The 26405-nt window shown below is 42.9% G+C and overlaps 3 protein-coding genes across 5 annotated transcripts; all 3 read left to right on the top strand.

Moving 5' to 3' along the window:
- The first annotated feature begins 244 nt into the window (after positions 1–244).
- Positions 245–1581, top strand: LOC121704812 (Ig-like V-type domain-containing protein FAM187A). Its single transcript, XM_042085325.1, has one exon. The coding sequence runs from the start codon at positions 260–262 to the stop codon at positions 1511–1513; it is 1254 nt and encodes a 417-aa protein (XP_041941259.1). The 5' UTR covers positions 245–259; the 3' UTR covers positions 1514–1581.
- A 427-nt stretch (positions 1582–2008) lies between these two features.
- On the top strand, positions 2009–15248 carry abi3a (ABI family, member 3a). Of its 2 annotated transcripts, XM_042085306.1 has the most exons (11): positions 2009–2531; positions 3363–3533; positions 5959–6138; positions 7407–7468; positions 8172–8267; positions 8639–8934; positions 10759–10875; positions 11637–11768; positions 12332–12427; positions 13358–13480; positions 13897–15248. In XM_042085306.1, exons 1-11 carry the CDS (start codon positions 2400–2402, stop codon positions 14058–14060), a joined length of 1569 nt encoding a protein of 522 aa, XP_041941240.1. In that variant the 5' UTR covers positions 2009–2399; the 3' UTR covers positions 14061–15248. The 2 variants fall into 2 exon arrangements, with proteins under 2 accessions (XP_041941240.1, XP_041941242.1); XM_042085308.1 differs by lacking the exons at positions 11637–11768; positions 12332–12427 and having other exon boundaries at positions 2015–2531.
- A 3074-nt stretch (positions 15249–18322) lies between these two features.
- On the top strand, positions 18323–25385 carry si:dkey-283b1.6 (extensin). Of its 2 annotated transcripts, XM_042085342.1 has the most exons (5): positions 18323–18808; positions 22222–22307; positions 22445–22505; positions 24331–24565; positions 24855–25385. In XM_042085342.1, exons 3-5 carry the CDS (start codon positions 22471–22473, stop codon positions 24957–24959), a joined length of 375 nt encoding a protein of 124 aa, XP_041941276.1. In that variant the 5' UTR covers positions 18323–18808; positions 22222–22307; positions 22445–22470; the 3' UTR covers positions 24960–25385. The 2 variants fall into 2 exon arrangements, with proteins under 2 accessions (XP_041941276.1, XP_041941275.1); XM_042085341.1 differs by lacking the exon at positions 22222–22307.
- Positions 25386–26405: the final 1020 nt, after the last annotated feature.

A 26405-nucleotide genomic window follows, 5' to 3' on the forward strand; every position in this document is an offset into this window, starting at 1 on the left:
TGGTCCTCAGAGCTAGATTTGATACGTCCAGGCCAGACTGTATAAAAAAAAAATCAGCACTGACCTCAAAATAGTTCTTTGAGATTGGTGAAAAATAATCATTGTTCCAGGCATGTTGCTCAATAAAGGCACTGAGGTCTGCTAAGTGATTACCATGACAACCTTTGAGTGGCTGTTTGAGCATTCTAGATTTTTTTACAGTCTATGATTCTAGAGTTCTCTTGTTATTTTAGTCCTTGATGATTTCCGGTAACCTCAAATGACCTTTCTCTCACAGCTCCTCGTTGCCCTCTCGGCACTGTCTACACTGGTTGCTTATGAGGCCCCTGAGGATAAGGAGGACATCTTTGCCAGCCAAGCTTGTCCAGCATTTCTTGTCTTTGAAAATGCAGCCTACCTGTCTGACATGACCATTGAGTTGCCCTGCCACTGCAAGCCTGAGGAGGCTCACAACGTAGTGTGGTTCTACCAGAAACAACTGGGCTCCACCGACATCCGGGCACTGACCGATTTTCAGGGCACATCTGTGGTCGACTCGTCACGTGTGGGGCGGGGTTCTGAGCTCCGGAGCCGGTTTTCCATCCGACTTTTCAGCCTGCTCATCTTCCGGGCGCAGGAGCCGGACTCGGGCCACTACCTCTGTGGAACAGCTTCTGGAGACTTCTTCTACGGATATGATGTGGACGTCCAGGAGGTAAAGAAGGTCTCCTTTCCGTGGAGCAAGAAGCGCAGGGTGGCAACGGTCAAATCTGGGGACAGTATACTCTTCCAAGCCTTCACCAGTTTCTGGTCGTGGTCAGTGTGCGACCGCTGTGACGTTCCAGGGGAGCAGACACGTGTAGGCCTCTGTTACGTCCAGAGCGACTACCTGGAGGTACGCTACCGCCACGAGACGGACAAGGTCACGTCCTGTGGGTCCTCAGCAGTGCCCCAGGCTCTGAGCCTGGACAGAGACAAATATGCAGCTGAGCTGGGGGTGGAGAGCTGCCACGTGCCCTGCCCTCCCAAACCACCCTCCTCTCTGGAGCACCAAACCCTGCTGGAATTCCTCGGCTACAGTGAGCGACCATCATTGTCAGACACTGTTCCCATTTACTATCACAACCACCCAGCAGACTCCCAGCTCATCCTGTCCTGCCCAGGGGCCAGGCCTGAGCACGCAGTAGCCTGGGACAGAGACTCCACACCTCTCTACCGCTCTCAGTGTATGGAAGGCCTGAACCAGACCTCACGCATCTTCATCGACACAGGCCACCACCTACACTTTCAGCCTGTGCAGCTGGAGGATAAGGGCTCCTACTACTGCTGGCTTCAGGGAAAGCGTGCCGCTGAGATCAGGCTGGGGGTGTACCAGCGCCTGGCCCGTCAGCGCCTCCTGACAGACCCAGAGTCCCTGTACGCTCTCAAGATCATCTTCACGTGCTATGCGGTGCTCACGGCGGTGTTTCTCTTCATAGTTTTAGGGCAGTTTTTTTGGAGCACAGCAAAAGTCAAGAGGATGGCTTTAGTCTAGCTTTGGTTGTTTTTTATTTGACTATACACAGATAAATATTTTCTTTATTTGTTGATGAGGCTGAGAATTTGTGGTGTTTTGTTTAAAGTTTTTTTTATTATTATTTATTAAATGTATAATGAAACCTACTTGTTTTGGTTCCCTTACTTAAGTTTCTCTCTATATTAGTTTGCAGCCACCATTACCAAATACATTGTGTAATCATTAATTAGCATTGATTGTCAATGAAAAGAACCCAGTGAAAGAGACAGAAAGAAGATAATCCCAGAGAATAACGTTTTCAAAAGCATCTAACCACAAGTAAACCTCACTGGAGACTTTAAATCAGGCCTTCATTCAGTTTGACCAAAGCTGGACCAAAGTTCAGTAACTGTTTCATGCCAACAGGTGGAGATGAGAGGCTGTGTGAGTCTACATCGGATATCTTTGGTGGCCCCTGTAGGCGATCCAGTTACAGAGACGTCGTTCCCTATCTCGTCATTCATTAGATCCATCTGTGATATAGCTCAAAGAAGAAAGTAAAAATGTATAGGACAATGATTTCAGTTAGGCTATAATGAGCGGAACATGGATTTGGCCTGTTCATTTTCACAATTGTATAGCACGGGATAAATTGCAGTAATCTATTCGTTTATTAATGCTAGTTTTAGGACAGACAGTGTACTGTGTAGATCAAAAGTGTTCACTGCGAGCAAGAGTGAAACAGAACTTGCGGTCTAGCTCGCTGCGCGCTGTCACGAAATCCTTCTCGCTTTGACTGTCAAGTTCTCTTTCCTCATTGAGACAACGTCAAAGGCTGGGCGGCTCAGCCCCTCTACAAGCTTAACGCATCTTTCATGACGCGCCGTTGGTGAATGATTTTCTGCGGGAATTCAAGACGATTGTGATGAAGGATCAAAACTACACCGAAGAAGTAGTCAAAATACTTCAAGAAGCGCCGTCCGCAAGACAGGCTCTTTTGGAAAACTACACAAACCTGTACAATGTGGCGGACTACTGCGAGAAAAACTATCTCGAGGTGAGAACTTCTTTGAACTGTAAAACTGAGCTGCCAAATTTTTGATAAGCGTGGACAGTGACATCTCTGCTATGGAGATGTCAATCTGCCTTGTTTATGAATTGGCCTAACATTCTCCTCTGAAGGTTAATGGAGTAGGCTATAACAAAATATAAAGTGACAAATTAATAGTGATGTGTGTGAGTGAGGGGAATTCTGTAGTAGGCTACTTCATAAATAGTCTGCACTGCATCTAGCTGTTCTGCAAATAACCCCTAAAGAAGAAATGAAAGAAAACCTCTTTCTGTTTTCAGGAACATGTCATTAAAACCACAGAGGTTCAGAACAAGCTGTCGTCAATGTCTTGATGGCTGGTGATTCCGGCTTCCTCTTAGAGCAGCATGTTTGCCTAACAGTAAATTAATTCACAGACAGTATGCTTCTGTATGTCATCAGATGGGTTTATGAAGGTGAGACTTCCCTCTGGGGTCTGTACCTGACTTTCACTTTGTTGCATCTCATAGATTAGTTGCATGTGCTTGACAGTGCTACTTAAGAGAAATGCAGCAGTCTCCTATGCAGAAGAGGAAGTGTTGATGGTTGCACGATATGGAGCAAAACACCAGAGGTTTGACACAACTGTGAGCGTTATCTCTGCTGGTGCAAAACTGAGAGACAGGCAACACCTGTTTTTTTTGGAGGTGAAAATAAATGTGTTCACATCATGCTAAAGTGGTGTGTGTAGTCACATGATTTATTCACACATGTCCCCAGCCCCCTGAGTGTCCTCTGCAGATCTGTAATTGAATTGGTGACAGTGATGCATACCTTTGTCGTTCTGGTTCTCCGCAGGCAGGAGATGAATCCCAGAAAGCTCTGGAGGAGACCAAAGCCTTCACGACCCAGTCCCTGGCCAGCGTGGCCTATCAGATCAGCAACATGGCCAGCAGTGTCCTGAAGCTCCTGGAAGCCCAGACCTCCCAGCTGTGCCAGATGGAGTCCTCGGTCAATCTCATCGGACAGGTAATGGCAAAGACTGTGTCGCGATTCAGGTATATAGTATAAGTATAAGTATATATACTCTTTTGATCCTGTGAGGGGAAATTTGGTCTCTGCATTTATCCCAATCCGTGATGTAGTGAAACACACTCAGCACACAGTGAACACATAGTGAGGTGAAGCACACACTAATCCCGGCGCAGTGAGCTGCCTGCATCAACAGCGGCGCTCAGGGAGCAGTGAGGGGTTAGGTGCCTTGCACTTCAGCTGTTCCTGGTCGGTGTTCGAACCGGCAACCCTCCCACTTGATTACTCCTCTGTGTCAACCAGCCACTACAAATCCCATCAGTGTTGCGTTCGCCATCAGCTCGATTGTCAGTGCTTGCACAAAGGATTTAGTAACACCTGATACTGCGCTTTGGAATCTGTGGGGTCCTGTTTCCATTAAAAAACAAACAAACAAACAAAACAAAAAAAACAGACATTAAAGCAGACAGACTGCATGGTCCAAATAGACACCAGGGTTCAAGGTCAAGGGTTTTTAAATGTGAAAGATTTACTAGAGAGGATACAGAAGAGCTAAATAAGTATCAAAAATGTAACTACATGATATGTGAAGTTGGTTAATAACAATAACAACAGCAACAACAATAACACATTGCATATAGCGCTTTTTTAAGGCACCCAAAGCACTTTACATTTAATGAGGGACCTTACTAACCACCTCCAATGTGTATGACCCACCTGGGTGATGCCATTATGCGGTGCAGTGCCAACTAAACTACTTCTTAAGATACAATATAAGATTATGGGTAGAGCAAATGTTCCATCAGGATTTTAGTATTCTTAAAAGCTGAATAGTGCTTACTCAGATATAGATGTAGCTATAGACGTCAATTTTAAATATGACAGTTAACTTATGTGGTAAGTAATTCCTCATCTGTAATTATTCCTAAGGACCGGTAAGAAGGTGAAGCTTGTCATTATCACTGTGTATTCTGTGCACTCATCACTAATGTACATTCACTGGACAAGGACACATTCAGATAAATGCAATAAAAGGCATGGGACAGATAAAGCTCTTAAAGAAATACTTTCAACTATCCTTTCAGATTAACATCATTGAAGGCTTACATGCATTTTATTGATCTACAACAGGAAATACTTAATGCAACTTAGTTATGTAAGGTTCTAAATATGCAATGAAAGACTGAGCCATTTAATAAGTTCTAAACTTTGGAAGTGACTGCTTTAAACAGTAGAGTTGTTAGTAAAGGTCAGTAAGTGTTGAACTTCTGTTTCCCACGAGGTTGCATCCGCCATCTCTTGTGGTTTTATTTTTTTCTACTTGAGATAAGTTGAGAAAAAAACTTAGATTTCACAATGCAGCCAACCATGACCGTTCCTGCTGACAGCATTCATAAGCAGCGAGGCAGTTTGTTTCCCTGAGTTTATTTTTTTTTGTGTGATACACCCACCAAATGTCCTTGTTTGCCCACTTAATTCAGAGGGGGGTTGTGGGAAAAGCCATTACAGGCACCAGTCTCAGCCATCCCCAGTTCCATACCACCCACAGCTTATCCGTACGCACCCCTTCTCCCCTCCCCCCCCTCTGCTCGGCTCTGTTCCCCCGCTCCCCTCCTCCTCTCCCCTGGGTCTCTGTGTGATGGAAGCCTCCAGTGTCTGCCTCCCAGCCCAGTGCTTGATTCCCGCACCCACTTTTGGGCCCTCGCCCTCAGGAGAATAGCCTATAGCCAACCACTCCTCCTCCTCCTCCTCCTCCTCCTCCTCTCCTCTCCGCTCCACTCCCACCGTCCGTTGTCCCCAAAGCCCTGGCAGGGGCCGCGGGCATTCCAGCTCTCTCTCCGTGCCCAGCCTCACCAACCAGGTCACCTGAGGCACGCTCTGGGGACGGAGGGAGCCCTGGAGGGCCCGGCTCGGCTCGGAGGCCCTCGCATGAATGACGCCCACTGTTCTTCCGCGAGGGAGCTGAAGCACTCGCCGTGATTGATGTCGGCCATTGTCTAGTGTCGCACCCAGGAAGGGGTGCGCTACAAAAGGGGCACCAAATAAAAAAAGGGGTCCCTGCTTTAGCAGCCCCAGTATACTATGCAGAGGTTGGCGTTTTGAGGAAATGGCTGATCCGGTCATTGGCGTGGCCTTGGTTACTTGATGTCTGGCTATAAATTAGCCTGGTGTATTATGGGAAAAATAGCAAGCAAGACGCATCATTGGTACTCTAATTCCTAAAAGTTTAAAAAAGCACTAGGAATGTCCCTCATCCATGAAATGATGCATTTATTTGTGCATTTATTTGTGGATTAAAAAAAACACATAGAAGTGAGTGGGGTTTTGACACCGTCCACACAGCCGTGTAGGATTTCAAAGTAAAGGAGTGCATTCTTGAATAACTTTTTTGAAATGTCGGCTTTGTCTTTTCCCCCCGCAGACAGTGGACATGCACAGAGAGAAAGTGGCTCGCAGGGAGATTGGCGTTTTCACGGCAGCAAAGAGGGTGCCTCGCAGCCACAAGGTCATCCCCCCGGCAACAGGCAAAGAGCCCAAAACCAAGTACACCCGCACGCCCATCTCCTATGCCAGTCTAGACTCACTCGGGCATGGAATGAAGGTGAGAAACCCTTCTGCTGCGTTTCTTTTGGCTATACTTCAGGATGTTTGAAAGAGACGATTAGGCTATGTGTAGGTGTAATGTATGGTGAAAAAAATAATAATTGTGCTTTATTTAGTCATGACATAGTCAAATGAAGGATACTACTAATTTCATGTATTGTGTGTTGTGTCATTCATTTTTAAAAGAGATCCATGCAAAATTGGTCCCTTGATATTGTGCCTATGCAGCGTTAGCAGACTCAATTTTATTAGTCTCTCTGACTACCACATCCGCTCACTGAAGGGATTCTGACCTCAATTAGTAATCAAACACACACACACACACACACACACACACACACACACACACACACACACACACACACACAGAGCAGCACAATGAGCTGACAGTCTGCCACAGCGTGGGAAAAAACAGCGAGAGGCACTAATTAGTGCTGCCGGGGCTAAGCCGTCTCATTGATGCCCTTACAAGTCCTCTTCTCCTTTACGGAGAGTGCACACACACACACACACACACACACACACACACACACGCACACGCACACGCACACGCACACGCACACACAAACTCTCTTTCTCGTACACACAAAAACACACAACAAGACAAACAAGAAGCCCTACAAGTATGCATGCAAAATTAAACATACAGACTGGCATACAAAAACATTCTATCAGAGGGGTTCTTTTTTGGCGATTTCTTATTCTCACTGAAGTTCATGAAAGGTCCTTGCATACCTTACCTACATTTGATATTTTCATTGTAGGCCTGCTGTGACTGTGTACATACATAGCCCCTAACCCAACGTTACAGAGTTTGGATATTGCCACCATGCAGCCACCAACCAAGTGCTGTTAAAATGCGAACATGGCTGGTAGATTTCTGACACACAGTGATGACTTACTGTTGATTGGCTGTTGAATTTGACCATTTATTTGTCAGCAGCTAGATGATTCACAGTTTGGATATTGGCACCATGCAGCCGTCAGCCAAGTACTGCTTAAATGTGAATGTGGCTGGTACATTTCTGATGCACAACAATGACTTACTATTGAGAGGCTGTGAATTCGACCACTTATTTGTCAGCGACTGGCAGATGTTTACAATCTAAAAAGCCTATTAACCATCCTGTCCACAAGAGATCTGGTCTCTCTGTAATGCCCAGAGCCAGCTCCTCATCTCACTGGCCTCATCCAGCTCCTGTGTGACTGGCGTCAGCAGCCCAGAGCCCTGCAGCTCATCTGTGCTTCTCCTCCTCTCTCTCACAGGACTCCGGGAACCAGGTGGCCCGAACAGCCACCATGACACGCAAGCCCGGTGGCACGCTTGGGTAGGTGCCCTCTCATCCAGAGCTGGTAGTACACAGACACAGACATGCCGACAAGGCAATGCTGAACTGAGAAAAACTGATGCTAATGCTGACTACTATCTTCATGGACTCTACATTTGGTTAACCACTATTAGCTCTATGAAAGTTACCTAATACCTAGGTATTGCTGTATTTATCAGAGTTTCATACATACTTTTATAACACCGTATCTATGAACAACACTCACACTTTCTTATGAATCGTGAAGTAGGCCACAACTGTGTTACAGGGAGGATGATTGGTTTGAAAGTGTAGGATGCTGTGAAGTTGCATTTCCTGTTTTTTTTTCACTCTGAAGGGTTCTCAGACAGGAAGTTAATTTTGCCTCACCTCTCTTGCTGACTTCCTTTGTCTGTAATTTTCACAAACCTTGCCATACCAAGAGACAGTTCACGTTGCTCTAACTGTTCACATTTACGTTTCTCTAACCTATGTTTTGGCATGTGGAAAGTTCATATGTTCAAAACTGATCAAAATGTGTGGGTGTGGATGTGGGTAAGTACTGTACGAGAGAGAGAGAGAGAGAGAGCATAATAATGTGTGTGTGTGGGTGCGTGCTCACATGCCAAAACAAGAGAAATAATAGTAAAATGCATAATAATATGTGTGTGTGTGTGCATGCGTGCGTGTGTGTGTGTGTACGTACGTGCATGTGCCAAAACAGGAGAAATAGTCGGCCGCTTGAACCTGTCCAGTGCCCGGTTGCCCCGACGATGTCCCGTGGCGCATCACTCACATCTCTTAGTGACCGCTCCACTGGGTAAGACTCTCACATGTGTGTGCTGTGAAGCCATGGCTTGGAAATATTGACTAAACATGTTGGGTTGTATGCATGGACTTGTCTGGCAGCATGAAAGGCTGTTGCTCACTATATTGAGTTTTGTGTGGTATTTCACTGGCTTTTGTTTTTATTTGTAATGATTTCAGTCTAGATACTATCCACACTATCAATACAGATGCCATCTGATGTAATGTGTGTGTATAGGTTACTTCTCTTGAAAGTTACTGCAATAGATCTCTACTCTGCCTCTAGGATTCATCTGAGGCATGAAAACGGCTTGTTTAAATGCTACTGTAGATTTTGTGTGATTTCCAGTCGATGTACCCAACTGTCCACTCTCCGTCCTCCAGATCTAGTTTTGGCAAGGCCGTGGCCCCACCGGTGGTGCCCAGCTTGCCCGCCGAACCTGACATCACCAGTACGCTACTGGAGGACGACTCTCTGCTACCGCCGCCACTGATGGACGAGGACGGTGGTAGCGGCGGCGGCACGGCCGAGGTCCAGGACTTCATCCCGCCCCCTCCTCCGCTGCCCCCCGCTGCAGACTCTGCGGAAGTGGCCGCTCCGCCTCCCCCCCCTCCGCCACCACCAACCCCTGTGGAGGCTTCGCTGCCCCCGCCTCCACCCGCCCCACCTCTGGAGACAGGTAGGCCTACATCGACATCTTCTGCCATAACACTGCACAAACAACAACAACAACAACCCATTCCATTTAGGCAGAGCATTATTATTATTATTATTATTATTATTATTATTATTATTATTATTATTATTATTATTAACAACAACCCATTACATTTATGTAGCTCTTTATCGGGAACCTCACTAATCCACCACCAATGTATAGCACCCATCTGGATGTCGTGGTTCAAAACTCGCATTGCATTCCGTCAGCAGGCCATATGAGGGACACAGTCTTATTGTTATCATTTGGGAAGTCCTGTTAACATTCATCTTATCACTAAAAGCCATTTTCAGAGGTTTACTATCTCTTTTAAAGTCGTAGCTGTCATAGGGCCCTAAGTTAGGTGATGGGCAAAGTGCAAAGTCTTAAAGTCTAACGTACACTATTATAATAACGAGACAAAATCTCTTTGCTATATTAATACCATGAGCAAGAATACTAGGCACAAACACTGATGGGTCAGCATGCTCCCACACACACATACAGTTCATACATAGGGTGACCAGACGTCCCAGAGAATTTGGGACAGTCCCGAAATCCAAGCAGTTGTCCCGAATCCCAAATCCTGCCCTTATTGTCCCAAAAAGTATGCTAGAGCAGAATTTGGAGCAGTTATTGTCTGATAGAACATTAAAAACTGTTCTTGGTGGTTGAGTCATCCTGCAGCCTGCTCCCGTCGGCTGCTCATTGGCTGCAGCAGTCCCTATTGTATCTTTAAAAAAAATAAGCTCATTTTCATCCATTGTTGACACGAAGCTACAACAACACAATCATTGTGTTTTCTTAATTGCTGACAGTTTAGTTTATAAATAATAATAATAAAAAAATATTGCCATAAAGTAGTAGGCCTATTAGTGTTACAAGTATTACCGGTATGTAAATCCTGATTTACACATACTGTTAAAGTGCAGTCATTGTGTCTGTTTTTTCATAATGACATTTGAGTTCATAATTGTAATTATTAAGACAGACAGTGGAATTTCTGAACAATAGAATAATTGGTGCAGAGTTATCATATGCGTGTCATGCCAACCATAGTCACGTGACCCCCCCCCCCTCCTTTGTTTTCCCGAATTTCACCGATTCTCATCTGGTCACCCTATGCACAAGACACTTTGCTCATTGACTGACTTTGCACTTTGCTCCTCATTTGATTTAGGGCCCATTGCACTAATTGCCATTAATGTTATTTTTATGAATAACCCTCCTGCTTAACGGACTTCATGCGGACAGCCACGTTTTAAACTATTCCTCATTCCTCATTCCTATTCATGGCATTCCGATGTTGCATCATGAGCAGTTGTCAAATTCCACCCCTCTGTTCAGACGCAGGCACAGGCACGAGACTTTGAGGATTGTGGTGGCGCTTGTACTTAAGTTAACTGTGGCTGGAAGTTCCTACGCCCAAATACAGGAAACGAGAACACTCAGCCTCCTGTTAGAAACGCAAGATGCTTTAATCACGGAAATTAGTCATCAAAATAAAGAACTCTGGCACAAAACATAACTGTCATGCTCTCACATCTCAGGTTGCAAAAAAATATAATAATAATCCGCCATACTGTTATTCGTGTAGTATGATGATGTCAAGTTAGACAGAATTAAATGGAAAAGGGTTTTACAAACCATTAAAGAACTGACTGGTACATAGTATATCATGCTAAAAACTTGACGATGAGTTTGGGTGTGAATGATTATATACAGGCTTGAAGATCTCTGTTTTAGGTTGCATGTTGCATGTTGCTCTTGCATGGTGAATAAAAAGTCTTCTTTCCTGTGTGCCAGTGGCAGAGGAGAATGGCTTCCCCCCTCCCATTCTCATGGATGATGCCCTCCCTCCCCCAATCAGTGATTGCTCTGACCTTCCTCCTCCCCCTATCCCACCATTGGATGAGATTGAAGGTAGCCAGCTGTCCCTGGAGCCCGGTCCCTCCTACACAAGCTGGGTCCACTCCTGGGTCTTGTTAAATTACCTGCTTGTTGACTTGTGATTTGCTATGTGCAATTTATTTATTTTCTCGACAAAATGTGTAATCAGGTTTGTCAGTGTCTCACCTCCTTACAGGTTTGGCAGTCTGTGTTTCTGTGCTTTTGTAAGCTGCCGCAAGCTGCTGCATGATTCAACACAAAAAAGCATTAACGTTGCAACAGAAACTGTTTGCATAGGTGACACAAACATGGAAAATCATCACTATATGGGAAGAGCTTTGTGGTGGTGAACCTGAGGTTTAAGAACCTATTATGGTACCCCCACTGTGTAACTCACTGTCTACACCTCATATGGAGTTACTGTACATTTACATTAAATTTACATGTACTCATGCAGCACACTCTCTTATTAAAAGTGTCTTACAAAATGAGAATAATGTTGAAGCTAGAATGCAAAGTGCAGTGGCATGTGAAACTGTGATTGTGAAGAAGTGTGTGACTTATTTATGACTTATTTAATTAATGACTATTTCAATTAATCATGAACTTGCACGACTTGCACACAAACTCATTTTGAGTGTCTTTAGGTTAAATGTGTTTATGTTGAACCATAAACTTTGCTCTACATGCACGGTCTGCTCATGCCTCTGCTGGTCAGCCAGTCAGTTTGACTTTTGACCTTTTGAGGTCTCTCTCTGTCTCTGTCTCTGTGTCTCTTCCTGTCTGTGGCTTAGCTCCTCGCACGAGGCGTTCTCGCGTTCGCCGCCACCCCCCAAGTGCACGTTCACTCTCACTGAGGGTGCGCATGGGCCCCAGCACACGCTCCCTCTACACGCGCTCGCTCTTCCTGCCCGGTGTCCAATCACGTAAGACCAGTGGCCCCCACATGGGACCAGGATTTAGACTAGCGCACTCATTAGAGGGATTTAGACTAACATATTTTCATAGAGGGATTTAAACTAACATTCTCATCAGAGTGATTTAGACTAATGCACTCATAGAGGGATTTAGACTAACATACTCATCAGATGGATTTAGACTAACATACTCATCAGAGGGATTTAGACTAGCATACTCATCAGAGGGATTTAGACTAATGTACGCATCAGAGGGATTTAGACTAACGTACTGTAGTCTAGGAGTATATTGTATGGTAAATAGAGAAGAACTATGCATGATTCATATTGAATACAGTTTTACGTGTACTTTTCCCCAATACAGTAATAATTTGATGCTTATTTCCTTAAGTGTAGCCTATTGTGTAAAATAATGTAGGAGTGAAGTTACAGTGTGTCAGATATGTCAGTAATAAAGTGAATTGGCGTATAGCGGATAGTCTGGATATGTAGGTGTCCTAATGCATAATGCTTGTGTTGTTTTGTGGTAATGCTGCTGCTTTACACTGTGCTTGTTTGTGCCTCTGGGTCAGTCATGATCCCACCTCCTCCCTCATACCCTCCCCCGTCCGCACCGCCCGCCTCGCTGAGCCCTCTGACCAAGCTTCCTGCCCGCCTGGAGCACCTGGGTGAGTCCTGCCCACTCGCCCGCCTGTCCCTGACGGCTGCCCCAGGGCATCTGTAGCTAGCGGCAACGCAGGTGTGAACATTTGGCAAGCTGATGCCGCCTGGGCCGCTGGTGGTTGGGGTCTACGTGCCGGAGAGGCCGCCGGGGAAAAAAAGCTTTTACTGCAATTTCTGTGCAGAGATCAAGTTTATCTGTCATGGAGTTTGGAAATAAATATAGGCTACAAAGCGTCCTGTTGTTATAATACGGTTGCATATTTTCAGCTGCTGACGAGATTTGGTGTGTGGTGCGACATCGGCACTGCTATCGGTTTGGATGAAATGATCCAAATGCAGAACTGAGTTGCAGTGTGTCGTGCAGTAATGGTGACCACATTAAAGTAGCCTACAATCCAATCTATAACATAATTAGTGCATGATGAATGTGTGTTGTTACGCAATAATTGTATGCATCGATTCATACTGCTAATTAAAAACTAGCCAACTGAGTCCAGTGAGATGCGTGCGGTAGCAGTGTGATAGGCCTATAGATGTGGGCTTTGATGAGTTTGGCACGAGTGTTTCAGCTATGGTGAAGGAACATGGACATTCATCAGGCCTCTACAGCTAGTTTATAAATCATCAGGATGGAGGATATCTGTAGTAAATGCTCAACTGATTCTGATGGGCGACATTTAAACTTGGGTTTAGAGCACAACAGAGTGAGTCACAGCTCTTCCATGTGTCTTTGATTACATGTGAATGCATGTACATATACTGTGATGTACATATACTGTGATGTATGAATTAGCAACATGATCCACGCGTGTAGAAGGGGAAACGTCTCCATGTCACGACTACACACATGATGACATGCTATGGCTTTTGTGTTCAGAGCTTGCGTGTTCAGTTCTGGGGTGAGGGTGTTAATGGGTGCTCTCCGTGTACGGTAGATCTGGAGATTCCTGCACCACCACCGCCACCTCTTGACTGCTTTGATGGCTTTGATGACATGCCACCTCTCCCGCCCCCCGTGGACTACGACACAGCTGTCCCAGCTAATTACCTCGAGAAAGGTAGGACCTCTTCCTCTGCCATGTCTATGGTGCATGGACCACACCCAAAAGCCACATTGTTTGGATGTGTGTATTCACCCATGCATTAATGTGCGTGTGTGTGTGTGTGTGTGTGCGTGCGTGCTTGCGTGCGTGCACTTGCATACTTTTTTCTGGAACATGACATCATTTGTTTAGTTGTTTATATGATAAACTTAAATGACCCCACTCTGTGCTATTGATATGTTTAATAGGACTGAATCAGTATCTCTTTAATGTCTGTCCTGACCTGAATACAAATACATCAGGGTAAAAACCTGATGAAATTCAGTCCTCTTCCTACAAATGATGCACTCTGGTGCCCCCTGCTGGCCAATGGTTAATGGAAGTCTCTGTCACTGGCTAATAATCACACTGCTGTTCCTTGACTTGCACAGTGGTGGCGCTGTACAGCTACGAGGCAGGCAACGCTGGCGACTTGGCCTTCAAGGAGGGAGATATCATCTACGTCGTGAGCAAAAACGAGGATGGCTGGTGCGAAGGAGTGTTGAACGGAGTGCAGGGATACTTCCCTGGGAATTATGTGCAGCCGGCTACATAACTAGGGCAGAGCGTCTCCCTATGAATACACACAACATGGCAATAATCTTCTGTAAATCACAGGAAATTACAAATGTGATTAGGTGTTAAGCTTAAAAGCTCAGTAAGTAATTATTGAAACATTTTCTTTGGCAGAAAGTTTCACTGTAAGTGTGTGTCTGTATGTCTGTCTGTATGTATGTATGTATGTATGTATGTATGTATGTATGTATGTATGTATGTATGTATGGTGTGTGCTGGGGCAAGAGGTTTAGACCAAAGTTTGTGGAGTTTGATGACTTGAATGCCACAAGAGTTAAAGACACATCACTATAAGTGAAATGAAAACCTTGTCCATCTCATGTTTAAAAGCACACTGGTCAATCTCTAGCACACATTGTTAATACCCATAACTTAAAAATCCTGATTTAACTTTTTATTTTGTTTGAACTTTTCATCAGGGCATCAGTCAGGCAGAGGTTAGAAACAGGCACACTCACAACACACATACAAAAACATGAGTCAAACTGTCAGAATACCCAAGAAAGGATAACAACTATATCTTTGCCTGTAGCAAACCTCTCCACTTCCTAGCATTTAGACTGTCCTAGCTGTCACAGCCATTGAGAGAAGTGCTGTATGTATGCTGCCCATGTTGTGTTTGTCTTCATCCTGAGACTAAGGACAAGTCCTGAGACATTAGTGATGGGTTGTAATTACAAAGTTAGTGCCAGATCATTTAACACAATCCCTATAAATTCCCTTTTGCCTTCTACAGAACAAGCTAGGGAAGTTTTACAATTACGGTACACACAGCAGCTGGGCAGTCTGCTCAGTCTTTCTCAACAGGTCAATTTCACAGCCATGGCTTAAAGTATAGACTGCTACAGGGGATTTTTCCTTGCTGGTTTCTCAGGAGTCAGCAGGAGTTCATTTGTAGTCAAACTAATTTTCTCGGTGTGACGCAAACTAAAATAAATTAATATATATTTTGTAAAGATAAATACATTTTGTAAATATAGTTTTCAAGAAATCTGTGCAAGTTGGCAATTTCCACAGGCATATTGTACGCACATGTAAGACGTTAACTTACATTAACGTTAACAACATCACTTGTGCTTAACATAATTGTTTGCAGATGTCTTTCTGCATTTAAAAAAAAGAAGAAGAAAAAATGTTACGATGAAGGAAAATAAAGGGCTTAATTCTATGTAAAAAGTCTGTTTCATTTACATTAATTTAATTGACAGTTTATGTGAACAGATGAAAAACCTACACACACAACAGCTGCTGATGAGAAGAGCAACAGACACTGTCCTGAGCAACACTTACAGGTTATGAAAGGTCATTAGAATTGTGTTCTGGGTGTGTGTGTCAGCTGTGAGTGTGAGCTGTTCGTCATGACATGGGAGGTGTGGCCATAGGTGTGGCAAGAACCAAAAACGGCCATCTTTGCCCATATAAGTAGATCCGGGTGTTAATTGAAGCTAACTACATTGCTGCCATTACAGGCTCTCTGTGGTTACCGGCCCACAGGTCAAAGGCAAAGGTCAAAAATCTGACCAGCTTCTGGAGAATTTCACCGATTAGACTACATTTTCACTTCTGTATTCAGTGTCCCCTCGAATACACTTACTTATTATTACCACAGCTTACTTATCTATGTGTTGGCAAACTGCAGTGTTCAAAGAAGTAATTATTATTTTAAACTGTTGTCTAAATTGATGTGTCTCTTGCTACATAGTCTCACACAAATACTTGCTGTCAATCCAGTGTAATTAGCCCATTTCACAAGATGGGGCCGCTGTGTAAATCAACTTCCTGTGGAACAGCACTGTCCCATAGACAGCAAAAGAAAAGTCCACAGGAAAGACAAAAGCAGGAAGACGTTTTACCCTGCCAATTAAGGCATCATTAACATCAACGAGGCCGGACACCTGGACACTGTGAAATAGGCTTATTGTGTGGAATAAGGAAGGCAGAGAGGATATTACTGCTGTATGCCACACAGTGTTTCCCACAGAATTTAATTCCATTTGTGGTGGTTGGTTTGCAGAATTAACTTGAATACAACAGTTTTTAACAAGTTAGCACAGTGTGGTTATGATGCTAACCAGATTTAAGCACAATTTAGTACAACCTGGAAAATCATTGGGTGGTGGTCAATGTTGATATTGTGGTGGGCCGCCACAAATAAGTCACAAATAAATGTTGGGGCAGCCGTGGCCTACTGGTTAGCACTTCGGACTTGTAACCGGAGGGTTGCCGGTTCGAGCCCCGACCAGCAGGCACGGCTGAAGCGCCCTTGAGCAAGGCACCTAACCCCTCACTGCTGTTGTTGCAGGCAGCTCACTGCGCCGGGATTAGTGTGTGCTTCACCTCACTGTGTGTACACTGTGTGCTGTGTGTGTTTCACTAATTCACGGATTGGGATAAATGCAGAGACCAAATTTCCCTCACGGGATCAAAAGAGTATATATACTATACTATACTAAGTCAATGTATGGGAAACACTGTCACAGAAGGACACTGTACTTTCTAACATAATTCTCAAAGAATAGTCTTCAGTGGATTTCTTCAACACATATTCTTGCCAGATATTTGTACACATCCCAGCCTGTTGATAAACTGACTGAAGTAGATGTAGCCCTAAATCCAAATATGAGATTATAGATCCAGATAGATTTCCTGCAGGTACACCTGTTGTGTGTGGGGGGTTGCTGCCTTCACTGGAAAGAGAGTTTTTTGAAATGTCCAAATAACAACATTTCTGTGAAACCAGTAGTACAGATTATCCGTTCGCACAGCTTCTCATACTACTGCTATGCAGACGACACACAGCTCTATCTGTTCTTTCCACTTGATGACCCCTTGGTCTTGGCACGGATTTCGGATTGCCTCTCAGACATATCTACATGGATGAAGACACACTCACCTCCCAGCTAAACCTACTATACATCATGACATCAACATCAAAATTGACTCTCTGTCTGTTGCACCTACCAGGGCTGCAAGAAATTTAGGAGTCGTTCTTGACAACCAACTAACCTTCTTTGATCATGTTGCCTCGGTCGCCCGAATCAGGAGACTTGACTCAAGATGCTACCCAACTCCTGGCACAGGCAAGTCACAGTGAAACCCCTTCAGATGATCCAGAACGTGCCGGTGCGTCTGGTCTACAACCAACCCAAAAGGGCACATTACCCCGCTGCTCATCCAGCCACACTGGCTACTATGGCCGCCCACATCAAATTCAAGTCTCTAAAGCTTGCCTACAAAGTAGTCTCCAGTTCTGGCATGGGCATACCTCCCATCTGTTGCGCTCCTCAGTAAAATGACACGCCACGCTAAGGTCAATCCAAACTTTTACCAGTTCCTACTAGAGCAAGGGCATCCCTCTCCATCTTCAAAAAAACTCCTGAAGACCCAACTCCAGAGAATATCTCATCTCGTAGCACAACTTACAACTAGATAATTCTAGCACTTACCACCTGACTAAAACTGACACTTGACTGTATAAAAACAGCACTCACTGATGCACCTTTTCCTATTGTTCTCTACCTTTTTGAATTGTTTTAAATTGTTCTACAATTGTTGAGAGAATTGTTTTAAAAGCTTTAAACTGTTTACCAGGTTGTAAGTCGCTTTGGTTAAAAATGCGTCAGTAAAATGTAATGTAACGTAGATGTCCAGCATGATGTTTTTTCCCCATTGAGATCTGATGTGTTTCATTTTTTAAAGTGTATAATTTTTTCAGCAGTAAGAGTTAAGGTTTGCTCAGAAAGAGAAGGTAGAAAATATAGAATTTCTGGCTTATTTTCTTACACGGTGGCCATATTGGAATCTTACCAGATTATATTTGATGCCTCATATATTATTGAGGTTGTGATAAAATTACTTTTCAAACTTTGCAATTGTTTTTGAATGATATTTCTATCATGAATAACAATAGAGATGGTCTATCTATATTTTCACATTTGGTATCCGCCATATTGGATTTCAAAATGGTCAACATCAGGTTTGTTTGTAAATCATGTCAATAGCTTCCTTGACCCTAAAAGTTAAGTGTTAGAACATAAAAGACATTTTTATCTTGCTTAATTTTGAAGTTGTATCAACAATTCTATTAAGAATGGTGGCCATATTTGAATTCAAAATGGTGGCCACTAGGGGGCGCTATTTGTTGGGGTCCATTTTAATTTTTGATCACTAGGGGTAGTAGTATAACTGTGCCAAGTTTCATGCTTTCTGCAAAAACTGAACGATTCCAGTGCTTAGCCGCTGTACTACAGTGGATAGAGTGTATCAAGTCTTATTTTTTAACTCAAAGATTATTTTTACCAAGAGGATGCCCACCTTTGCAGCCGGGGGCCCATGACTGAGCTGAATTTGCTTGTTTAGTCAGTTCTGTAGCGTATGTTCTGTGACGTTAAGTCGGTTCTGTAGCGTATGTTCTGTGACATTTAGTCGGTTCTGTAGCGTATGTTGTGTGACATTTAGTCGGTTCTGTAGCATACTTAATGTTGTGTGACGTATAGTCGGTTCTGTAACTGACTGACTGAGCCCCACTTGGCCTCTTGTGTGTGAACAGTCCAGGTGCTGCACCTTTAAGGCCGTGGCTGTTGCCATAAAACCTAATCTGGTCTCTTATAGTCCTATGGTGTACCCCTGTCAGATAAGAGACACCCGTCCGTGTGTACACACAGACACACCAAGAGCCTATCAGAGCTCTAACGTCACCAACTCTGAAAACAACAAACCATCTCTGAGGTAAGAACTGACTTGTTTCTTCTGACTTTGGTCAAATGGTCTCTTAAATCCTGTCAGTCGGACTCTGTGGGCAGTGTCTTGTGGTGAGGGAATGGTGTGTAAGTAAGTAAGTACTCTTTTTTGATCCCATGAGGGAAATTTGGTCTCTGCATTTATCCCAATCCGTGAATTAGTGAAACACACTCAGCACACAGTGAACACACAGTGAGGTGAAGCACACACTAATCCCGGCGCAGTGAGCTGTCTGCAACAACAGCGACGCTCGGGGAGCAGTGAGGGGTCAGGTGCCTTGCTCAAGGGCACTTCAGCCGTGCCTAATGGTCGGGGTTCGAACCGGCAACCCTCCGGTTACAAGTCTGAAGTGCTAACCAGTAGGCCACGGCGTAGTGATTTTGGAATCGGCCCATGCTATTCACATGGAGGCACATGTGATGTTAATTACAAGGTGCTGTAGAAATGATCACAATGGTCTAAGGTTTGGCTGTTTGCGATTTAGTGAGTCTGCACACCGTCTTTACAATGCTCCTTTTTTCCCTGAGGGGGAAACTGTTATTTGGGGGTTATTTCTGTATTTGCTTTTAAGAATTAAAGAGTAAAACATCTATAGCCTATAGAAGAAAAGGGCGCAGCCGTGACTTACGTGGCGTACTTCGGGCATGGAACCGAAGGGTTACCGGTTCGATCCCCGACCTGTAGGAAAAATGGGGGTGGGGGAAGTGGTTGAGCACTGCTCTCCCATGCCCACATCCACGGCTGAAGTGCCTTTGAGCAAGGCACCTAACCCCTCACTGCTCCCCGAGCGCCGCTGTAGCAAGGCAGCTAACTGATCTGGGTTAGTGTGTGCTTCACCTCACTGTGTGCTCATTGTGTGCTCTGTGTGTTTCACTAATTCACGCATGGGATAAATGCAAAGATCAAAAGAGTATCTATACTCTATACTATACTTAAAACATGCAGGTCGAGCACAAGGGAGGTTTTCAGTGTCACTGATTAGCAGCATCAGACAAATTAACCAGGCTCATAGTTTACAACAATCACTAAAGTCAATGCCATATTTCTATGAAAGAGAACACTTTTGGAAAACCTACTCTTTGATACAAACAGCACTCAGTGTGTAGAATATAACTTGTGGTTTGTGCATAGATCCTTTTCTTACCCGAGCAAATCCTAAATGAGGCAACTCTGGTGAACATTACAATCTTTGTGAAACTGAGTTTTAAGAACATGTTTCTTCAAAAGACCAACATACAAACCCTGAATCTGGAAGAGAAATAAATGAAGTGCAATGAGATGAGTCGTACGTTTCTTAAAAATGTAGAACATTACATAACTCATTCCACCAATGAGGAACCACAGAGGAAGAGTCTTGACTTTGACCTCGTAGCGTAGAGTTAATTGATGGTTGACTCAGCAGACGCTCAACAGAGGCCTGCAGTGAATGTAAAATGGTTTGAATAGAACTATCTGAACTTTTGCCTTATTTATTATTCATAGACCTTAATAGTCTCACCTCTGACAACAGTTTCACTTACCTGTCACATCGGAATGCTTTGGGTAGCTATCTCACAAATTGATGTGATTGGCTCCTAAGGTTTGCAACATAAAAAATCCAGCCTGTCAGATATTGAGATGCCTTTTTGAGACTGTCATGGAAACACTGCAGTTTCAAAGTCATGGCCTTGACTGTTTATTCCTGCACCCCTCGGGGAAGAGTGTATTGTAATTGGATCTGATGTGTGATTGCAGTGCATTTGTGTGTGCGACCTGCTCACATAGCTTAAAAATTGGTCCGGTGTGCTAAATAATATTTGCAAGCCAGAGGGTCACCATATTGTGGTACCCTCCTACATGGCCTTCTGGATCTGTTTCAGAATGCAGAAGCTGGAATTTGGGTAGTTTTGGGTTGTTTTGGTTTATTGTGTGATGTGGACGAGGGTATGCTGTACATCAAATCCAAATACCATATGGATATAAGTCATAGTTGTCATACATGATAGCACTTTAAAGACTGATTTGTGTTGCAGTCATTAAATGGACAAAACAAAAAACAGAATTAGGCTACTGACCAGTGAAACCCAATTTCATTACTGATAGTGGGTAGCCTGGGTGTTCCCATGCTGCCTTGCGCGCGATTTGATTCACGCTGCTAAGGCAGCCTGGAGACCATGGAGCAAATTTTCGCCTGAGATAGGGAACCAATCACAGAACAGGGGGGAAAGCAAGACGATGATGAGCTATGCACAGACGCATTTGATAGACATCCGTGGCACCCAATAAACGGATCTGGGCATTTTTTTCAAATACGAGAAAATGAACGTTTGGTTCCCAGACCACGTCTCATTGAGAAGTGGTGGCGCTAGCCAGGCTAGATAGTGTGGCTAACTCATCCGCTCCTAGGGTTCGCATGAGGATTTACCTGTTTCTTTTCTCAGACAGCCATATACATCTAACACACTGAAAACATCTTATCATATTCTATACTTTAAAACACAATTGCAGGGTGATGTCTTGTTGCAAGGTGATAATTCAGTGTAGTACATTTTTCACAATCAAATCATTTGAAGGCCTTTTGGCAATTGCCTATTGTGGCATAAAATCAGTCAAGAGCTGCTTCAAAAGTCGTGTGATGACAGATATGATGAATGTGACAGCAGTCGCCAGACCCTTGCACAAACATGACATGCAATGCCATGCACGTATAACGTTCTATATGCGACACATCCATCTACTTGCTAAGGGTAACCTACATCTGTTTGCACAACTGGCTGCTTATCTTGACACCACAAAGAAAATGATTGTCACAGTCATTCAACTGTGTCTTTTCTGCAGGGCTGCAAAATATTAATAGATGGGTCAACAACAGAGAATTATAATGTTGCAACTGCTACTACTGGTTCATTAAAAATGAGGATGACTATATTTTATGTGGTGTATCACTTAAGACACATAATGGGACAAGGTTGCTATGTGATTTAGCAGTTGTATTTGACTAGATATAGTGCGGTTGGTAGCATTTCATTATTTAATCTTTTTCTGCATATCTGTCATCAGTGCGGTATGATCTGTCTTCTGTAATATTATTGGCTTCTCTCAGGGTAAAACTAGAGACTAGAGACTTCAATCCACTTAATCAGAGACTTCAATCCACAATTTCATAATGTTCATGTTTAAATTCAGTGAATTCTGAATGCGCAATATCCCATGGACACATCAGTAAAATGTCTTACAGGTATCTAAATGAAATAGGTGCAAACAGTTTTTAAGGAGATCTAAATTATTTTTCAATTAAATTAAATTTGATTTATTAATTTATGTAGTATCAATAACAACTAAAATGGTAGTATCCAGAGACTGAACCCCTTAAACCAAGCACTTAGGCATTGATAGCAAGACAAACATCCCTTTGTTTTTAGGGGAAGAAACCTTGAGCAGAACCCCATCAAGTGGGGGCTCATCTATAAGGGTCCAACCAGATAGAATGACTGGACTACAGTTATAAGTGAGAAATCCACGAGACACTATGGTCATTATGTATTGCCCTTCAACGAATAAGGGTGTTGCAAAGTATACAGTGTGTTCTCAGTGAAGGCTGTCCTGTTGACCTGGCTTAATATAATGATTTGCTCCATTCTACAGCGTGCCATCAGGTCACCAAAGTAAAGATGTCTGGATTGGATATGTCATTTCCCATACTGGAGTAAGTGAGCCTACTTTCTTCCCTTCTAAAAATAAATGGAAGTCGCAAGTATTGCATATTCTGTATTTTACTCTGTAAATTCCATAATGTATTAAGACAGTTACAGAACAAACAGTATAAATATATGTATACCCATCTGCATACAAAGCATCTCATTATTGGTAACTACAGTTTTTTTTCAATCGCTAACAAGCACTTACCCATACTTCAGATACTTTTTCTAAACTCTTAACACAGACTCACACCTACAAAACACAATTGGCCAAATGGATAATTTTCTTCTCAAAAACACATTTTGTTAAATATATACTAACTCTTAATTTCAAAACAGAACACATCTTTCTCTGCACACACTAACTTTACCAAAACACTGGAAATCTGACTCAAAATGAAATTATTCTGTCAAAGAATAACACTTGTTTTCACTTCACAAGGTACATGCAGTCAATCAAAGTACACCAGGTTTCAAAATACTGGCTATTGTTGACATTACAAAAACGGCATAGACTTTTATATTTCAGTTTTACAGGTATTTGCATGCAAAACATGCTCTATCCACAGTTTTTACACTGAATTTCTTGGTTGGGAACTGTATGCCCACATTCATGGTTTGCATTCCAGTAAAAAGCAAATCAGTTTTTTTCCCTTTACTGTTTACTGCAGGAGATGCAGTAGAAATACTGCTTAAAGTATGATAGAACAAAAGCAGTTTTACAGTATTGCTTACAGTGAACAAAATATCCATGAAACACACAAGAGCATTCTGAACAAAAAACAACAGCAAAAAACCCAGATAAAAAGGGGGGGAACTAAAAAAAAAACACAAAATTACTGTATCTAATCTCTGCGATCTTCAGAGTTAGGCCACATGAGATGAAAACCATTTGGTAGCAGAAGCAGAGGTTTTTTATAGTGTATCTAAGGTTTGTAATATTGTGTTTGCTATTGTGGGATGTTGTGTGTTCGTAAATACTACAAAAACAATCCATAGTTTTGTTGGGAGGTATCTTGTCTGTTAAGAAAATGTAAGCATAGTGGAAATGTGTTCACTGACTGCATATTGTGTGAAAACGACATGAAATGTGTGAATGGTATGGCCCCAAAAGACCGATGCTGTGCTAATTGTGTTTAGAGTTTTGAAAATGTAACAACTAGTTAGACACTGAAAAAAAAACTGTAAAATGACAAACTTGTAACAATATCATCTGACCAAGTATTCCTACTAGGCAGGATAAACTTAAAAGGAAATCAACTGAAATAAACAGTAATATAAAGAAATAAAGGTGCAACAAAATGACAAAAATAAAATTCAAAGTCAAAGAGAATCAAATCAAAGAATCAAAGAATGTATGGAAATGATATTAGTTACTACCAGCATCTGAACAGCCTAGGTGCTTTAAAGCAGAAAAAACTATGCTCTTAATCTGGAGCATACAACAAAAACCAGTACATCATTTATTATCTTTAGCTTTGAGTGACTAGAGTAAAAGTCAAACTTAGTAGTACAGAGGGGAAAAGGAAGTGTGTGAAGGAACAGACACTGGGAACGTAAACATTAATAATAACACTAGATACATGCTCATTGCAAATGTTTACAATTGCGTTCCCCACATAAACCATAGAAATAAAATACAGTAAGATAAGAAAAGTAACAGTAATCTGGACTTGCCCCATAAGAAGTACACAGTATGTACATTTACAGAAATGATTCTGATTCACAACACTTTCATTATAGACATACGTACACACACACACACACACATCAGGATGCAGGATGTGTGATCAGATCTTCTGACCCTTTTCTCTCTCTCCTCCTCCCCCTCAGGATCTTTGTTCCCCTCATCTGCTTTTGTGTGGTCATCCTGTGCTGCAACACCTCGTGTCGAGCCCTGCAGCGCGCCCGTGAGGAGCGCAGTCGGATGCAGACCGCTCGCGAGGCCGACAGCTCGTCTGTCTACATCATCCCGTATCCCCCCTCCGTGCCCGACGATGACCTCTACCGGCCTCCTCGCTACAGCCAAGTCAGAAGCCTCAGCCCACCACCGCCCGCTTATCATGAGGTAGCACGTCAAAGCGCAGACAGTCTTTTCTCTCTCTAAAAAACCTGAAAGCCTAAAGCATTTTTTAATTTACAATTTTATTATTATCATTAATTGTTATTATTATTATAATTATTGTATTATTGTTACATTTCTTATAATATTTATTGTTTACTTAGCTTGCTAACTTCTCAACACTGTAGGTGTAGGGAGATAGGACAGTCAGTCCGATGCCATCTGTGAAGCTAGATGAAGCGTGATGGTGTTGTCGCGGCAACTCTCGATATGAACATTTCTCTTCCTCCCTCAGCTGGAAATGAAGCCAGAGCTCTTCATGGCACCAGACGCGCCCCCTCCTCCCTACACTCCCCCTTTCCCTGAGCCTCCATCTCCATCTTCTGCCGCAGGCTCGTAAAGGACGAGTCTCAGTGATGGGAAGGCCAGAGCAGAGAAGAAATCAGAGAACATGGACTACTATTTGGGCCACAGTGCCATGTGTTGCCTGGGCATGAAGACTCAAAGGTTAAAGACTTTAGTCCCGGGCATAAAGACTGGAAACTGGCAGAAGCTGGTGAACGGGGGAAAAAAAGCTGACTCATCTTGGACTGATGATGGAATGTGGAGCATTCCGGAGGAAAGATGGATGACGCAGTGACTAAAGGAGAGGCCTGTTTAGTATTTACAGCGTCCCAGAACAAAACGTATGTCTGAGGCATGGCAGGATGAAATTGAGAAGAGTCCCCAAATAAGAATAGTTTACAATATGGCTTGTCCACAACATACAGAGTATCACATCAGGAATGTTTTTTTTTTTCTTTGAGAATTTGTAAATTATTTAAAATTCATAAGATATATTTATGTTTTGAATGTATACACACAAGTCTTTTCCCTCAAGCGAGTCGGCCACAATACATTGTTGCTTTTGAGGAATGGAAAATATGACAATCACATTTTGGCAGCACTGGCAGTAAAAATCCATGTTTCCAGCGGTACACAATGTTTTTAGCATTGGGAGAAGTCAGGTGACATTCACAACGCTCGATCACAACTTTTATGTCTTCGTCTTAGTTAACTAGCGTGATAAGGCTAGTTACACATTATCGGGAGAAGCTTGTAAAAGTCCTTTTCTGTAAAACAGCATTTAGATGGGAAAGTTGCCTCACTTCTCACAAATCTCGATTATGAGCTACATGGTCAAAGTCCTTGTCAGTGCACACAGGGTATTGTAAATGACGCCTCAACCTGGTATTGGCTAATGGACCGAACTGTTATCAGTAGTTGATAACAGTTGTCGATTCAATTTTAAAAGCTCATGAACTTTTCACACCACCCCAACAGGAAAGGTTTTTAGTGGTTGTGTGTTCACTTAAATTCCCTTAATTGTTACTGTAATATTAATATCAAAATGTAATCAGAGTATTATTGTCAACAGAAATATCAGCATCAGGGATGATGTCATAAAACTTTAAAGCACATTGCTATAAGACCGGGGTGTATAATTTGAGTAATCTATGATGGCCTCTCAAAAATGATATTTCCATATGTATTCCGAGAGCACTGGAACCAGAACGTATGATTTTTTTTATATATAAGTAGTTTATACACTGATGCTTCTGTTATGCGTTCTTGCACATAACTGTTTTTATTTCATTCTATTCTAGTGCCATCCCTGAGTATATCTCTGTGTGACCATGTCTTTACAGAAAAGGGATATCTCCACCTACATTTAAACATTGGATCAATAGTGTAATGTACCACTTAACACTTGAACAAATTTGTTGTTATATACAGGGTAATATCAATGTATAGTATCTGGCAACCTGTTTTTACACCAGTGGACTCTAGTGACATTGTATGATGT

This window comes from Alosa sapidissima, chromosome 3, assembly GCF_018492685.1.
Source record: "Alosa sapidissima isolate fAloSap1 chromosome 3, fAloSap1.pri, whole genome shotgun sequence".
NCBI classification, from domain to species: domain Eukaryota; kingdom Metazoa; phylum Chordata; class Actinopteri; order Clupeiformes; family Clupeidae; genus Alosa; species Alosa sapidissima.

Bases quoted from the DNA above. Each gene is read 5' to 3' on its own strand.
- si:dkey-283b1.6 (XM_042085342.1), top strand. From the start codon at position 22,471: ATGTCTGGATTGGATATGTCATTTCCCATACTGGA. The intron at 22,506-24,330 runs GTAAGTGAGCCT...CCTCCCCCTCAG, and splicing joins ATGTCATTTCCCATACTGGA to GATCTTTGTTCCCCTCATCT. The intron at 24,566-24,854 runs GTAGCACGTCAA...TTCCTCCCTCAG, and splicing joins CACCGCCCGCTTATCATGAG to CTGGAAATGAAGCCAGAGCT.
- abi3a (XM_042085306.1), top strand. From the start codon at position 2,400: ATGAAGGATCAAAACTACACCGAAGAAGTAGTCAAAATACTTCAAGAA. The intron at 2,532-3,362 runs GTGAGAACTTCT...GGTTCTCCGCAG, and splicing joins GCGAGAAAAACTATCTCGAG to GCAGGAGATGAATCCCAGAA. The intron at 10,876-11,636 runs GTAGCCAGCTGT...TCTGTGGCTTAG, and splicing joins ACCATTGGATGAGATTGAAG to CTCCTCGCACGAGGCGTTCT.
- LOC121704812 (XM_042085325.1), top strand. From the start codon at position 260: ATGACCTTTCTCTCACAGCTCCTCGTTGCCCTCTCGGCACTGTCTACA.